General features: G+C 59.9%; 1 protein-coding gene across 1 annotated transcript; it reads right to left on the bottom strand.

Annotated features, from left to right (window-relative positions):
* Positions 1-660: 660 nt before the first annotated feature.
* LOC138730781 (FXYD domain-containing ion transport regulator 6-like) lies at positions 661-15510 on the bottom strand. The gene is made up of 12 exons (XM_069876259.1): positions 15383-15510; positions 7578-7640; positions 7368-7412; positions 7167-7241; positions 7008-7044; positions 6677-6726; positions 3016-3078; positions 2259-2297; positions 2060-2134; positions 1169-1205; positions 989-1019; positions 661-862 (listed from the first exon to the last, which is right to left on the bottom strand). Exons 2-11 carry the CDS (start codon positions 7633-7635, stop codon positions 995-997), a joined length of 504 nt encoding a protein of 167 aa, XP_069732360.1. The 5' UTR covers positions 7636-7640; positions 15383-15510; the 3' UTR covers positions 661-862; positions 989-994.
* Positions 15511-15889: the final 379 nt, after the last annotated feature.

The following is a 15889-nucleotide window of genomic DNA, read 5'->3' as shown; positions in this document are numbered from 1 at the left end:
AGGAAAAATTTTAAGCTGAAAGAGGGGAGATTGAGATGAGATTTTAGGGAGAAATGTTTTGCTGTGAGGGTGGGGAGGCCCTGGCCCAGGCTGCCCAGAGCAGGGGTGGCTGCCCCATCCCTGGAGGGGTTCAAGGCCAGGCTGGATGGGGCTTGGAGCCCCTGATCCAGTGGGAGGGTTGGAACTGGATGGGCTTTGAGGTCCCTTCCAACCCAAACCATTCCACGATCTGTACCCAAAGATGAGAGTGGCTGAGAAACTGAAGAGCTGGTTGCTCCATCCCAGCCCCGTTTGTGCCCCAGAAGGATGCTCAGATCAAGCCCTCCAAGGGAGCAGGCACACAAACAGCACATGCCCACCTGACACAGGGCAGCGCTGCAAACCCCTCATCCTCTATCCCAGGGCAAGGGCACACGCTGAAGGATTTGGGTGAGATGGGGGGTTTCTACAGAGCAGTTAGGGGGACTGGGAGCAGGAATGTCCCTCCCTCCGCAGTCCCTGGTGCAAACCCAGAGTGGAGCCAGCCAGCTCCGTGCCGTGGGCGTGCAGCAGAGCCAGCGGAAACCTCTCCTGGGTCTGTGTTGGAAGATGTCTGCAGGGCAGAAAAGTCATTGGTGCTGGGCCAGGAAAGCAGGCGATTCAGATGCCTGGGGCACAAAGTTTAACCTCTCTCAGCTTGAACTTTATTAGCCAAGAAACTCTTTCTGGATCCAACAGAGGGGAAAGCACGAGGGCAATTTGCGTTCTGGCCTTGCCTGGGGTGAGCAGGGTAATGGATCCACTGGAGCGGCATAAGCGGTGGCCCTTGGCAAGGACTTTACAGCTTTGGGTGAACCTCTGCTTGCTTGGCGGCACTGCAGCTCTGAAACCGAGAAGGTGTGTTCTAGCTCCTCACCTCTTGAGGCAAACACCCACGTAGGTGCTTCCCTGGAGCACGCGTGCCTTGTCCGGCACAGGCAGACCCTGAGTGCATCCTCCCGCAACCTACCTGCAGCTACAGGTCTTCCTCATTTCCTTGTCTGTGGAGCGAGAAGCAAGGGAAGACGTGTTACGCTGGGCAACACAGCCAAGTGGGGAGAGAGGACAAGCCGAGACCCCAGCCCTTTCGGCTGGCAGGACTAGAATAGGGAGGAGAGATAAGGCTGCCTTAAAACCATGCAATACCTACCTCCTCTTCTTCTTCCCTCCGCAGTGGAACCGCTGGCCTGGGGGCAAGAGGAGCAACTAAGGGCTCTTGTGGTTGAAGCCTGCTACATCTCACCCACCCTTCTCTGCTCAAGTGAAGTTTGTCCTCACACTGGGAACTACTGGGTTTCAGTCCTGCGGGAAGCCCTGAGCCCCCCTGCTTCCACCCTGGGGAGACCTGTACAGGAGATCCCAACCCCATGTGTTGCCCCCTGGTCCCCGTCTCAGCTGTGCTGCCTCACCAATCCCCCCCCTGCACCACGCTGGGACCCCAAAACTGCAGCCCCTGGCACTGCCCAGCAGAGCGCCGGCCACAACATCCTGCTGGGGTGTCTCTCTTCCTCCCCAGGCTGCCACCGCAATTGCAAACGCAGGCAGTTTTGTTCTCTTTCTCCCTAAAACCGCTGGGCAGCCTCGCTGCATGCAGCTGCGATGCTGTGGTCGCTGCCAGCCATGCAGAGAGAGGCAGGCGGTGCCTGTAGGTGCGGGCAGGCTCGCAGGGTGCCCCGCACGCTCAGCGCTGGCTCTCTCTGGGAGCTGTCGAGAACTGACGGCTCTGGGAAAGCTGGTTTCTCACTCTGGAAATGTCAGAGTTTCCTCTGCTATTTTTAATTAGTGACCTTCCCTCCGAAGCCTTGGCGCTGGCAGGGAAATGCTAAATATTTACGTGGTCTCCCTCCCAACTCTCTTTGTGCTGGGAGCTCGCCTAGATGGAAATTTCCCAGGCGGTGCCCACCCCTCGCGTGGCAGGGCACGGTCTGCAGCCCCCCCAGCCCGGCCCCAGCCCCAGGGTGAGGAGCGAGGTGAGCGGAGAAGGGGCCGCGTGCAGGGGATCAGAGCCAAGCAGGGCACCCAGCCCACCCAGGGCACTCACTGAGGATGATGAGCAGCCCCACGACAAAAGCCACGACAGCAAAGATCAGCCCCCCGTTGCGGATGGTCTCATAATCTGAGGAGGAGGAGGAGAGCCAGGCAGGTGTTAGGGGCTGAGCCCGTGGTGCTGAGTCCACGGAGAGGCACGGGAGCGAGCTGCGTGTCCCGCTGTCCCCAGGCTGCATGGGACACTAACTCACCATAGCTGAACCTGTCCAGCTCCTGCTCGGGCGCTTGCTCTGGAAAAGAGGAGAAACCCAAGTGAGAAGTGAAGCAAGAGCACTCTGACTTCCTTGATGTCTAGCCGAACCAGTAAAGGGTTCACAAATTCCTCTTTTTTTCATCCCAGGAAGTCTAAAGTTCATGGTACATTTGCAGGATGCATTTCCAGAACACATTTGCAGGATGCATCCCCAGGATGCATAGGAGTGTCGAGCTCCAGGTGAAGCTGCAGATAAGGACCCAGCTCGGTTGTTTGCAGCAGCTGTTCTGCTGTTTGTTCTGCAGCCTTTGCGGTGCCCTCAGGAAGCGCCGTTGCCCACAAGGCTTGGTGGGGCTGCGATGACTCTGATCCTGCAGCGCAAAGAACTGAACAACCCTTTGGGCTGACACCTTGCGCTGGGGCGCAGCCTTGTCCATCTAAGGGCTGTGTCACCTTACCTGACCGCACATCCCTCTGCCAGGACCCATTTGGAAGCAGAAATCCCTCTGAGAAGCCAACGGCAGCCAGCACCCATGCACCAGTGGGCTGCAAAGCTCTGAGAATTCAACCCCAGGTCCCCTCCAGATCCTCCAGGAGAGCTTCCCCATGCAGGCAGGAGGGACCAGCGCTATTTCTGGCACGGATTTACCCTTGGGAAAGCATCTCTGCCCCCGGAGAAGCCCCTTTGGGGTGGCCCGAGCAGGGTGGTGGCTGCAGGCACCCACTGGGCACCCCGCTCCGCGGAGCACACTTACCGTCACCCATCGTGTCTGGCGGGCGTCTCGCACTGGAAGTGAGCATCCGCAGGAAAGCACGTTAATTGGAAGACAAACCTCATTAAACATTAACGGCCTCGGTGTAATGTTTATCGCAGTCACGAGGGGAAGTGCAGGGCTCCCGCCCGCCTTTGAGAAGGAGGCCCGGGAGGGGAGGGCAGGGTGTGCACCCACTGTGCCAGCTGGCAGCAAGGGCTGGGCACCCCGGAGCCGCGGGTGTCCCCGTGCCAGCTGGGAACGGGGCAGGACACCCTCGCCCTCCAAACATCACACCAATGGGGTTCACCTCCTGCTGCGGAGGCGAGCCCAAGGTGGGGGGCAGAGGGATGGGCTCGGAGACGGGCTGCCACTGCCTTTTGCTAGAGAGAAGTGGGTGGAATGCTGAGTCCCTTGGCATGGTGGGTACCCACCACAGCCATTCGGTGCCTCCCAGCCCAGCTTCGAGCCGTCCTGGGGGGCTTGGAGCACCGTGGCACAGTGATGTCCATGGTGCATCCCTGCCCGGTACCGGGATGCTGCGCCCCTCGGGGCTGTGCCGGCCAGCTGCCAGGAGGGCTGTTCAATCCAGTTTGCTTTAATCTCGCAATCAGGGAAGGGGGAGTCACGCGCCCAAGCCGATTAGTGCTGCGGTGGCTGGGGGGAGCCGGCCCCAAGGAGCGCTCCCCTCCCCATGCCAAGGAGCACGGGTGTCTGGAGTCCAGGGCCGACACACTCTGGTGCTGCGGGGTGAAGCCGAGTCCTGGCAGGGTGGTGCACGAGGCCATCCTGGTGCCAAGGTGGTGCTCAGCATCTCCTTCGTTTGGCACGCCTGCGCCCCCAGCACAATGCTTCCCAAAAAGCCAAGGGACAAGGGGGCTCTGTGCCCATGTCCCCCAGGGCTCTGCAGCCGGGCTCGCCGCTCATGCACTCTCTTCACATGGTCTCTGGCTATTGTTGAAACTGCTGCTGGCTGCAGAAAAGAGCAGGGCAGGGAGGGGGTTCGGACAGCCCGTCTCTGCTAGCACAAAGCCCGTCTGTGCCGCCCGGGGGGTGCTTTGCCACCGCTCCCCTCCACCCCAGCCTGGCTGCCGGCACTGCCCGGCGCAGACGGACAGCGTGGGAAGCTGCCTGGAGGCTGCCCAGCCAGTATCCCCAGCAGATTTGGAGCCCTCACTCCCCATCCCGCTCCCCACGCCCTGGAAACACCACAGCTCCTGAGACGACGCAGCCAGGCACCGATAGAAACGATAGTTTATTCCTTTCCCCCCCTTAGATCACAGCACAGAACACACCAGTCCTCCACCACAGCAGCACACTCGCCTATTTAAAAGGAAAAACAATAGCTCGGTTTATTTTACAACAGTCAGGATTTTTTGCCATTTCTACACACCACAGGGGTTTCTTTGTTTGGTGGTAACACCGACGGCACACTACGGACGGCACGGGCGCTGCGACGCGGGGCACACGGAGCTGGCACAGGGGCTGGGCTGCGCGGGCTCTGGGGGCAGCAGGCAAGCGGAGCTCCCTGCCAGGGCCAGGAGGAAGGGAAGGGACACGGTACCTTGCACAGATGGCAGAGCGCCTGCTTCCCAGCCCCACTGAGGGATGCGAAGCGCAAGGCAGGGGCACCACGGTGGGGTGGGCACAGCAGAAACCCCTCTCCAAACCATCCTAGAGGAAAAGAACCTCTTCCCAGCTTGTGGAGAGCACTCAGATGCGTTTAAGTGCAGTGCTTGGGATCCCACACTGCTGCCCAGGCTGACCCTGGCCTTGGCAAGGACCCACGGCACCAGCTGAGGCCACATATTTGCGTGCCCACAGGCTTGGGGAAGGGTCCAGACTCACAGGTTTGCCCCTCTGGAGCCGGCGCGTTGCCGCTGCACAAGCTCAGGTTGCAAAGCCCCCAGCATCGCTCGCTGCCGCTCCGCGGGGAGAAGGGCAGTTGGCATCACGGGGCTGATAACACATAACGACAGGACAACACGCAGAAATGACTGGAGTGGCCGTGCCCTGGGCCACAGCACAGGGGGCAACGAGGCATCAGGAAGGGCAGGGAGCACCAGGAGGAAACGCCGCTGCCCCTTCCCAGCCAGAGACAAGCAAGGACAGGATCTATATTTCAGTCTGTGTTTCTCTTTAGCCCTCGGAGACTGTTTACCCTGCCCACCTCCATCTCGCGGGCAGGCAGAGCGCTGGCGAGGAGCTGGTTTGTGCTGGTTAGCAGGGTCACCGCTGCACAGCCGCCTCTTTCACAGTGTCACCGTGCTGGGGGATTTTACAGCTTCTCTGCCACCACAGCATTTCCTCACATTTAGAAGCACAGCCCACACCGACGGCTTGGATTTTGCCAGGGACACAAGCGGGGAGTGCAGAAAACGGGGTCTCCCTTCAGCCTTAAATCCAGGGGAAGCCAAGCCACGGGATGCCCCTGCCCGACTCACCCCACCGCGGCTGCCTTTGGCCTGGGGGTGCACAGGAGGATTATTGCTGAAGCTGCAACACACGGCGTGGTCCCCAAAACCCTGCAGGACTGCTCCCTGAGCCCTACCCAAAGCCAGCTGGGGCAAACCGTGAGTGCCCGCTGCTGGCATCGCACGTCTAGGGGGACACGGGGCTGCAGCAGGCGCCGTGCATTGCAGCCTGTGTTGCCCTGCCCCGCGCCCCCCAGTTTCTGGGCTTGGGGGGCAGCGCCTGCCAGTCGTATGCAGCCCGAATGACACGCACAGCACGAGAAAAGTGAAGAGAAAGTCACTATTACAACATCAGCAACGACTAGCCCTAGAGGAAATGATCATCTCACATCGACAGTACACACCACTGGAGGCAGAGAGGACAGAGAGCGGAGTTTAGTCGGGTTAGTAAACAGAGAACCGGTGCTGGAGTACAGAGGGTAAACACAGACACAGCAGCTTCGCATCTCCGTAGAGGGACCTGGTGCTGTGGTTTCAGATTCCTCGCAGGCCACTGGCATCTGCGGTCCGAGCGGTTGCCCTCGGGGCTCTGGGTCTGCGGGGCAGGAGAGCAGCAAGTCAGGCTGGGACCCCACGCTCCTGCATAGGGTCCAGACTTTCCCCCTTTCCAAACGCAGCCCTAGAGCTGGGGGGGGGAACTGATTGCAGGGGAATTCTGATTGAGGGTTAACACGGACTGCAGGCAAGGAGCGAGACGCACCACGAGACTCGTGCTCAGCCTTAAAAATAAAACCCCTTTGGTGTGGAGGAGCACAAGGAAAGGAAACGTAACGCAAGGGAAAATCCGGACAGATGTTTCCGCTTTCTGCCGGGCTGCCTGGGGCTTGTGGAGCACGGGACACCCAGGACCTCGCCAGCACTGCAGGTTACCCCGATACAGCCCCTACCAGACTGGGATGCAGAGAAACTGCTCCACGCAGAGTCCCAGGGCTCCCCTCTACCCAGCCTCAGCTCTCCCCACCTCCTTCCCAGCTCGGAGACAGCCCTGGTGCCACCACCCACGCTGGCCTGGGCCGGTCTGCGGCAGCCTTGGGACTCACCACATGGCTCTTGCTCAGTTCTCTGCTTTCTGCGCTCCCGTTGCTGCAAAAGGGAAGAGCACAGCGGGTTGCAGCGCGTGGCTGAGGCCAGACCTGCCCAGGGCCAAGCCGTGTGTGCAAGGCAGAGCACGCAGGACAAGAGGACCTTACCGTTCGAGGTGATCAGGTTCTCAGCCTGAGCCTCCTCTTCCCCTGGAGCTCTGCAAGAAGAACACAGTGAGAGCAGCTGGGACCTGCACCCCATCCCAGAACGTGGGATGCCCCAGAGCGCAGGGGCGCCTGGAATAAGGTGCTCTGGGAGCGTGCAGGGCTGCTTGGCACCCAGGAATCCCTGCAGCAGATTATTCTCCTGCTTTAGACACCAGGCACCCCAAAAGGGATGCTCAGAAAGCGCAGCCGCTCTGCTGGCTCAGGGGGTGAGCCTGGGAAGAGGTGAGCATGGAGCAAAGAGGCTCTCCAAGGAGATGCTGCCCTCACTCACCTGGGCTTCTGGTTGAAACTGCACCTGCATCTCCTGCCTGCAAGAAGAGAGAAAACCTGGGAGTGTGGCCAAAGTGGGGATGAGCCGTGGCCTTTCTTGTCGGCCTCCTCCGGCACGAACAGCCCCACGCGTCCAGCACCCTCCTGGGCCCCAACTTACTGAGTATAAGCAGAATGCCGATGGTGAACAGGACCACAGCGAACACCAGCCCCCCGATCCTCAGGGTCTGGTAATCTGGGGAAAGGAGACACGGGGCTTGTTCCTGCTGGGCTCAAGGAAGAGGGCAGCCTCTTTTGCTCCCCATCTCCCATGCACACGCGTCCCTGCCAGCGCACCCATCCCTGTGCAGGCGATGCTCACCGTAGTTAAAGGGGTCCTCCTCCTCCTTCTTCTCCTGGGTGGCCACTGGAAAATAGAATGTGAGGTGAACAAGGTTGAGCCCAGGCACCCCGCTCCCCACGGGGGCTGCTCCGTACCCCTTGGATCGGAGGGTTCCCTGTCCTCCGGGGCCCCACAGCCTTTTCCCGCACCCCTAGCACCACCGGCTCGTGGGAAGCCGTTGGCACCTACCATCTGCCACGGCCACCGGCACCAGCAGGGAGCACAGGAAGATCAGCGCTGCCTCCATGGCTGCTGCGAGAGAGAGGAGAAGAGGAGTCAGCACCCGGGGTGGCTGATGGAGGGGACCCCAATGGGGCTGGGGTGCATAGGAGGGATGACAGCGACCCGCATCCTGCCAGCCCACACCAGGAGAAGGAGCCAGGTTGGCCCTGGGAAACACCCAGGGACCTGGCCAGGATGCCTGGTACCCTAGCTGTGCCCAGCCCGATGGGGACGTGGTGCAAAGGAGGGGAAGGGTTTGTGCAGATGGGGTTGTGTGGTAGCTTTTCAACACCTCTGCACCGCTGCCTCTGCTCCTGGCATGGCTCTCCGTGCGATCTCAGAGCTGCACTGCAAGCAACGGGGCCAGCACCAGGGCTGTGATCTCTCCATCAAGGTCAATGCTGTGCCCTTCACCCAGAGCATACTTTAATTTGTCCCATTTAACATAGCAATTACAGCACAATGAGGCCAGTGGCCCTGGTGGGACATGAGATCAGGGCCGCACTTGCCCCTCCCAGCTCCCCAGGCTCCCCCACAGCGGCACAGAGACCATAAATACCTCTCGGTCCCCACCACAGCCGCGCCTGTCCCTGCCCTTGCGTGGGGGCACGCAGCTGGAGCTCGGACCCTTCTCGAGGGATGCCAGTCTGGGTGTCACAGCGCTGCGGCTGGGCTGTGACACTCCCTGCCAGCTCAGGCTGCACATCTCCACGTCCCGAGCTGCGGGTGCACTCGTGTGTGCTGGGAACCCTTGCTGCTGGCACCAGCCAACGCCAGGCACCGCTGCCCTGCGAGGGGAGAGCCCTGCCAGCACGCACAGTACCTAGGAACTGGCTCCCAGTGTCCTTTCTCCTCCTCCTGAGGGGACAGGGGAGCGGCTGCCCTCCGTGCTGCCAGCTGGCACAGGGCGCTGCGGTCCCAGCCGCCCCTTCCCTGTGTGCAGGGAACACTTCTTGCCAGGAGAAGAAGGCTTGGCAGACGTGCCTCCTTCGAGGGAGCGAGGGTGCTGCCTCCCTGGCTGCTCACAGCTCGCTCGCTCGCACACAGGGCTCTGCTTGTTTGTTTTTCGCTGCTACTCGGCAGTCGCTAAGCGCCCCGGTGGGTGCTAGAGCTCAGTGGCCCATACATGGTGCGGGAGCACAAAGAGAAGAAGAAGAAGCAGGGGGGTTATCGGGTGCCCTGATAGCACCGAGTGCTATCGAGCTGCCACAGCTGCTGCGCTGGATTAGTGCGATAAGGAAGGGGCCCTGGCCAGAGCAGGAATTCCGCTAGCTGACGGATGCAGATCCCTGGCGCGGCGCTGTTCGACCCCTCCTGCTGTGTCCCCCTTGTCCCGCTGTGCTGTGAAGGTGCCCGGCGATGCCACGCATGGAGCGGGCTGAGAAGTGCCCACCAGCCTGCTGAAGCTACCCCAGCAGCGCTTTGCTCCCCAGCGGGACCCAGCAACACCCTCAGAGCCAGCTCCCATCGCGCCTGTGGAGGGAGTGGCCTCCAGCATGGAATTTAAGGTTGGAAAAGTCCACCATATCCCAAAGCACCATCGCCTCACAGTTTTTTTGAACCCTTTCAGGGATGGAGACTCCAACCCTGCCCTGGGCAGCCTCTGCCAGGGCTTCACCGCTCCATCAGTAAACAAATTCTCCCTAATGTCGAATCCAAACCTCCCCTGGTGCAACTTGAGGCCATTTCCTCTCATCGCAAACATGGGGAGCAAGTTTCCAGAGCCTGATTTATTCCTCGTACCAAGTCGCGTCCCACGATAATTCGCGCCCTTCCCTTCCATGTCTTGTCATTCTAAAGCAAACGTATTTTCTCCGCACACTAGAGGGTTTAATTTCCCTCGCCTGCAGCTGCTGCTGCCATTGTGTAGCATGTGCCGCTGGCTCCCTGCGCCCAGACAAGCCCCCTCGATTGCGAGGCATGGAACGCTGGATAATTAGCAGGTCTTAGTAACACACACAAAGAACCCAACAGCTGGTGATACAGTCACTTCTAGCTGCACATTTTGCTGTGTCCTTTATCTCCCATCCTTTATCCATTTACTGCCAGTGCAAAATCGGTGCCGTTACCCGACACGCGGGTGTTGTGTGTGCACAAGGAGATCATAGAATCATAGTCACCGGGTTGGAAGAGACCCATCGGATCATCGAGTCCAACCATTCCCATCAAACACTAACCCATGTCCCTCAGCACCTCGTCCACCCGTCCCTTAAACCCCTCCAGGGAAGGTGAATCAACCCCCTCCCTGAGCAGCCTCTGCCAGGGACCAATGACCCTTTCTGTGAAAAATTTCTTCTTAATATTCAGACTAAACCTTCCCTGGTGGAGCTTGAGGCCATTCCCTCTCGTCCTGTCCCCTGTCCCTTGGGAGAAGAGCCCAGCTCCCTCCTCTCCACAACCTCCTTTCAGGTAGTTGTAGAGAGCAATGAGGTCTCCCCTCAGCCTCCTCTTCTCCAGGCTGAACACCCCCAGCTCTCTCAGCTGCTCCTCTTCTTCTCCAGCCCCTTCCCCAGCTTTGTTCTCTTCTCTGGACTCGCTCTAGAGCCTCAACATCCTTCTTGTGGTGAGGGGCCCAGAACTGACCCCAGGATTCGAGGGGTGGTCTCACCAGTGCCGAGTCCAGAGGGAGATAGTGCACAGCACATGCCCTGCCGGATGGATGGTATTAATTGGCTCTTATGGTGCATTAATGATGCTTTTATCATTTGAACAAACCATTCATGCAATTTTTACTTCTTATTTTAATATCATTTCACTCCTCCTGCAGCAGCAGCTCAGCGACGTCCCCTGGGGCACACACGGGGGGAATTCGTGTTATTTACTGTCCCTGTCCTGAGCCCCATCACATCTGCGGAGGCGCGTTGGAGCCCTTTCCACAGGGCCAAACATTCCTGGTTTGAGTGCAGGGGAGCTGGCTGGGTGCACTCATTCCCCTTCAACACCAGGCAGCCCCGTGACTCCCGCAGGCAGCACGTCTCGCTTTGCACCACTCCTACCTTTTCTATTTCAGGTTGCTCCTACTGATGCCTGGAAAGGCGCTTTACACCACAGGCAGCCCTGTTTGCAGCGTGAGAGGGTCCGACACACAGGTCACAGCTCCCAGAGCAGCTTTGGAGCACTAACAGAAGTTAGTTAGTTAGAATCAAACTTTTTCCATCTCCAGCACCCGCCGAGGGCTTCTCTCCCGCTCCCCATCACGGCAGCGGGCCAGCACTGGGGCCCCTTCAGCCACAGATGTTGTTTCCATTCCTCTGCTCTGCTTTTGGATTCTCAAGTTTGGTGAAGCTGAGTTCACTCTTTTTTTTGGTTTTTTTTTTTTATTATTTTTTTGGCCAAGCCAAGCACACCGCACACATATGCTCTTTGTTTTTCTAACTCGATCCTTAACGTTCACACACTTCTGCGCACTCGAACTTATCTCCGCATGAGTTAACCACCAGGACTGGCAGTGTCCTCGCTAGAAAAACAAACACAGCATTCTGGAGCGCAGACGAGCCCCGTTCTCCTCCAAGGAAGCATAAGCTGTGCCAAGTGCCACAGGTTTTTTGGGTTGTTTCAAGCCGTCCCACCCACTTTTTTCCCCAGAAGCTGAAATAAAGTGAGAAGAGCAAACACTGCAAAAACACTGCTTTCCTTTCTGGTGCGTTCACGGCACAAAGGCGCCACTCCCTGCCCTTCGCTCGCGCTGAATCCAGCTGTGGCTTTGGAAAAATAACAGCGATGGAGCCCGGCCACGTCTGCACAGCCCAGCCCAGCCCTCGCCGCTGGGCTGACAGCTCCCTGCTTTCTCCCTGCTAGCGACACAAAGTTTGCAGCCACCAAAGCGAGCAGCAAAACCACGGGGTACAGGCACAATTTGCACGCGACTTGAATCAAAACATGTTTTTTTTCCTGTTGCGAGACCTGCCTTAATAAAGAGAGAGCAGAGCAGCACAGGAAGCAGCGCAGCGGTGCCTGGAGCTCTCCTTCCCTCCCACCTCAACCCAATTTGCAGTTTTAAGAGGGAAAAATCAAGCATTTTCCCCAATATCCCACTTGCATGGCTGAGCGAGAGTGGGTGTGAGGCGCTGGAGGTGGTGGGTTAGGTCTGACTGACCCTGCCTGGGGCTGGGGTACCAGGTCAACGATCCAGCAAAGCCCTTTGCGTGCCCTGCGCTGTGCAAGGAGCAGGACATCAAGCATTTGGGAGAGGCTCCCAGGTGAAGGCAGTAATGACACAAATGGATAGAGTGCAAGTTTGCTGCTGGAGGGCTTTCCTGCGCTCTCACTGAACCCCTCTTTGGAAGGATAAAGATGAGGCCACGCCGAAAGACCAACCCCAAGAGCCACAGAGGCAGCCAGGGCTGGTCCTGCCCTGTGGTGAGGGTTTGTGCTCACAGAGCTGCTCTCACCCCTGCTTATTTACACCCTCTGCTGCCCTGGGATGCTCCCCTCTGCCTGGGAACACAGCCCAGCACCCCCTGCTCGCCCCAGCGCCGGGGCTGGAGGAGCCAGCACAGCTGTGGATGCTCCCTTGGCACAGCCTGGCCCAGTAGCCACCAGCCCAGGGCTGGTAGCCCCCCAAGCAGCTCCCTGGGGCAGCCAGGGCTCGGTCCCACCCTGCCCAGCACAGTCAGCAGAGACGCCGTGTCGGCTGCAGCTCGCTGGCGTCGGGATGAGTCAGGGCTGGGTGGCATCACCAGGGCCACCTCCCTGTGCTCTGCTTGGGCTTCGGGAGCCAGAGCTGGGAGCCACCCCTGCCCTTGTGGGCATCGGAGCTGGCTGGATGATCCCCAGCCCTCCTGCCTCCCTGCCAAGCTCATAGCCAACGCACTTTGCTTCATGCAAGGCGCAATCAGAGCTCTCCCTCAGCCTCCTGCTTCTGCATAATCCCTCCTTGCAGTTCTGCGTGTCATCGGGCTGGCGTGTGCGTGTGTGTGTGCATGGAGCACGTCTGGGTGTGTGAGATAGGGGAAGCCCAGACCCAGTCTCTCCTGCCCACCCATCAGCTCTCCGCAGCGCAGCAAATCACACCTAGAGCGAGGCAGGCCCATTCGTAACGGCGCTGAGTCTTGAAGCCCCCTTTTCCTTCCCTTTGTTTTACATAGATCTGCCCTGTCAAGTCTCAGCCATCACAGCGCAACGTTGGGCAGCTTCCTCCTTCCGTCAGAAGTCCTCAGGGCATCTCCTGAAGATCAGACCTAGTTAAAATCTCTAGATTCTGTGCAAAGCCCCCAAGATCGTGACAGCAGTGCTCAGTTGCCTGGAGCATTCCAGGGTGTGCATGTGTGAATGGACTTTTCCAGCTATGCATGGCTGTGCTCTTCTGCCATTTCAGGTCAGCATCAATCTGGTCATTAACGTTCCTGTTGTTGTGCCTCGTGTTCCTAAATGAGAGAGAAGGAGAGATTTCCAGCCCTCGCTATTCTGATGGGGATGGAACTTCCTAGATTTGCTGTCGATTCCAAGGCCGAATGGTTAGAAGACCGGGTTTGGGTAGCTCACCAAAGCAGAGGGTACCCGGAGGAAACCCTCTCCAGGAGCCCCAGGAACCCAAACTTCAGCCCTGCTTCTGCTGAGTGAGACTCATACACAGACCCCACAGACCAGGTTGATGCTTGCAAGTGCACACAGTCATGGAGGATCGCTGAATCTGGCTAACGGAGGCTCTGAGCACACCCTGTGCTGCATCGCTCATCTGCACCCCGGTGTTCAACTTGCCTCCTTGCAGGGCTCCTTCCAGCCCCAAGCAAGTAGCCCTAAACCATCCAGGCTCCTCAGCCAAAGCTGCCCGCCACATCTGGCTCCCACGCGGTCGCCAGCCCACCCCGACGAGACACGGTTACCCCAGATGAGAAGTGGCAGGCACAGAGCAGCCTTCATTTGAGACAAACCTCCAGCGCAGCGACCACCGAGCTAATGGCTGCGCATCGGGAGAGCGAGCAGGGAACGCAGCCCTCGGCTCTGGGGAAGCAGTAAACATCCCCACCTCCCATTAGGAGTCTGCTCCTCCTGTTCTCTCCTATCTGCTTAACGGAAAACGAGGCGCTGTAAATCTAACCAGGGCACCCACTGGAATTGTCCCATCCTCCGCCACACCCAGCGCTCCCCAGCCCTCGGCGAAACCCTCTGAGTGCTGAGCAGGGCATGGATGGGCATCTCCACACTGAGATTCAAACAGCTCAGGCAAAACAGAGGTTACCTGGCAGGGGTTGGTGTCGAGAGCAATCCAAATCATCAGAAAGCACTGAAACAGCAGCAAAAGAGAAGCCGTTTCAGGCTCCCGCGCGTCCCAGGGTACCACGACACGGCCACGCTCTGCAGAGCATCAAGGAGCCGACATTTTCTCCATCCTTTCCTCTGCTGTTGCCATCAGCCACGACCACCGCCGAGCCCACGGCAAACACAAGCCCCATGGGGTGTTGTCCCCACGCGCTGCAAGGAGGGACAGCCAGGAGCACGGCCCCGCCGCACGATGCCCCCGCGCCGCCTGGAGCGAGCGCTGCGGTCTCCATGCTCGGGCGGCACGGGGAGGCAGCAGCCACGGAGCTCGGTGACCTCTCTGCGCTTTGGAAACACACAAGGACCCCAAAAGACAAGCACAGGGGAACAACCGGACACGAAGCTGCCAGCTCGCTGGGCTGGGGAGTTGTCCTCAACGCCAGCGTCTGAGCTCCTGGCAAAACCGTGGCTCTCCGTGATGTTTCACCTGAACGGATAAGTCTCAGAGGCAGATAAAATTCTAAGGTGAGGATGACACACGAGCCTGATGAGAGGAAGGTGCAGCCAGCCCCACACAGCATAGGATGGGTGTTAGCCAGCGGGCCCCGAGCACACTCTAACAGGTGGCCTGGCTCCGCAGCGCTGCACTTCTCGCTGGCAGCGATCCCCATCCCTCTGCCTCGGAATCACGCTCCTGCTGCACACAGGCAGGGGCTTTCTGGACTTGTCTTCCTTTTAAACCGGAGCGAAACCATCCAGTGAGGATAAAAATCCAAATGGCACCCAAGAGCGCCTCGGAGCACCGCGATCCTGCTGAAACGAGTGCAGGAGACTCCTCCAAGTCCTAATCCACAGGCAGCTTTTCCCAGGAGGCTGCTCTTTCACGCTGCAAAGCTGATTCACATCCACACCAACCACCTGTCACTTTCCCTCCCACGGAAATATTCCTGCAAGAGCCGAGTTCCACCACATGGACTCCGATATCTGTTCCGTCGGGAAGCATTAATTACACGCCCCCCTGAGAGATGCGCTCTCCCTTCCCTCTGGAACGCCTTCCCGGGATAAAGCACTTTGATGTTTATGTATCGCTACGGCGTTACTCAAATATTTAACAACAGAAGCTCAGAGCGGTGCCAAACGCTGGGAGGGGAGGATTCCCTCCCCGTTCCCGGGGATCCCAACGCGCCACAGAGCTCAGCCAGCCTGGCATCACCAGGAGAGAGCGCATGGGGGGGTCTCTGCCCCGCCGGGGCATCCTTCTCAGCACGGGGGGCCGGTAACCAGGCAACGGGGGGATGAGGGAAACCGTGGTACCCGGCGTTGCCATGGCAGCCGCCGGGGCCGGGGATGCGAGCGGCTCGAGGTGCAGGGCGATGCCCTCGGGGGGCAGCGGGAGGGGTCGAGCACGGGGATGCGGGGGTCTCCCCGCGCCCCGGCAGCCCCCCCCGACCCCGAGCCGCCCCCCCCCCAGTTCGAACTGGGCGCCCCCCTCCAGTAGAAGCGGCCGCGCAGCCGGGGACCCCCGGAGCCCCGCATCCCCGGGGTTCGCCCCCCTCGCCGTGGGGACCCACCTGAGCCGCCGGCGCCGGAGCGATGCGGAGCGGGGCCGGGAGCGTGTGAACGGAGCGGGGCCGCCGCACAAAGGGGAGCGGGGCCGGGCGGGGCGGGGGCGGCGCTGAGAGCGGCCGGGCGGAGCGCGGCCGGCCCGGCCCCCGGCGGGGGATGCAGGAGGGGGGATGCTCGGGGCCAGGGGGGAGCCCTGAGCCCCCGCCGAGGGCCGGGACAGCGCCCAGGGGGACATCGGGGGGCACGGGCACCCCCGGAGCTGCCGCCCCCGAGGTGTGAGCAAGGGTGTGGGGGCTTCTGGGGGGTGGTGGTGGAAGGTGGTTTGAGCTCCATCAGGCGCTCCGAGAGCCCCGCAGAAAGTCCTGCTGCACCTCTAAGGGGGAACGTTTAGAATCATGGGATGGGTTGGGTTGGAAGGGGCCTCAAAGCCCATCCAGTCCCACCCCCCTCCCACTGGATCAGGGGCTCCAAGCCCCATCCAACCTGGCCTTGAACCCCTCCAGGGATGGGGC

Source organism: Phaenicophaeus curvirostris, chromosome 25 (genome assembly GCF_032191515.1).
Source record: "Phaenicophaeus curvirostris isolate KB17595 chromosome 25, BPBGC_Pcur_1.0, whole genome shotgun sequence".
Taxonomy (NCBI): domain Eukaryota; kingdom Metazoa; phylum Chordata; class Aves; order Cuculiformes; family Cuculidae; genus Phaenicophaeus; species Phaenicophaeus curvirostris.
Note: the sequence above shows the minus strand (reverse complement) of the source record. Positions and strands in the feature narration are given on the sequence as shown.

Excerpts from the sequence above, each read along its gene's own strand:
- LOC138730781 (XM_069876259.1), bottom strand. The coding sequence starts at position 7,635 with ATGGAGGCAGCGCTGATCTTCCTGTGCTCCCTGCTGGTGCCGGTGGCC. Across the intron at positions 7,242-7,367 it reads GGAGGACCCCTTTAACTACG|ATTACCAGACCCTGAGGATC; the intron begins GTGAGCATCGCC and ends TCCTTTCCCCAG. Across the intron at positions 2,298-3,015 it reads GCCAGACACGATGGGTGACG|AGCAAGCGCCCGAGCAGGAG; the intron begins GTAAGTGTGCTC and ends CCTCTTTTCCAG.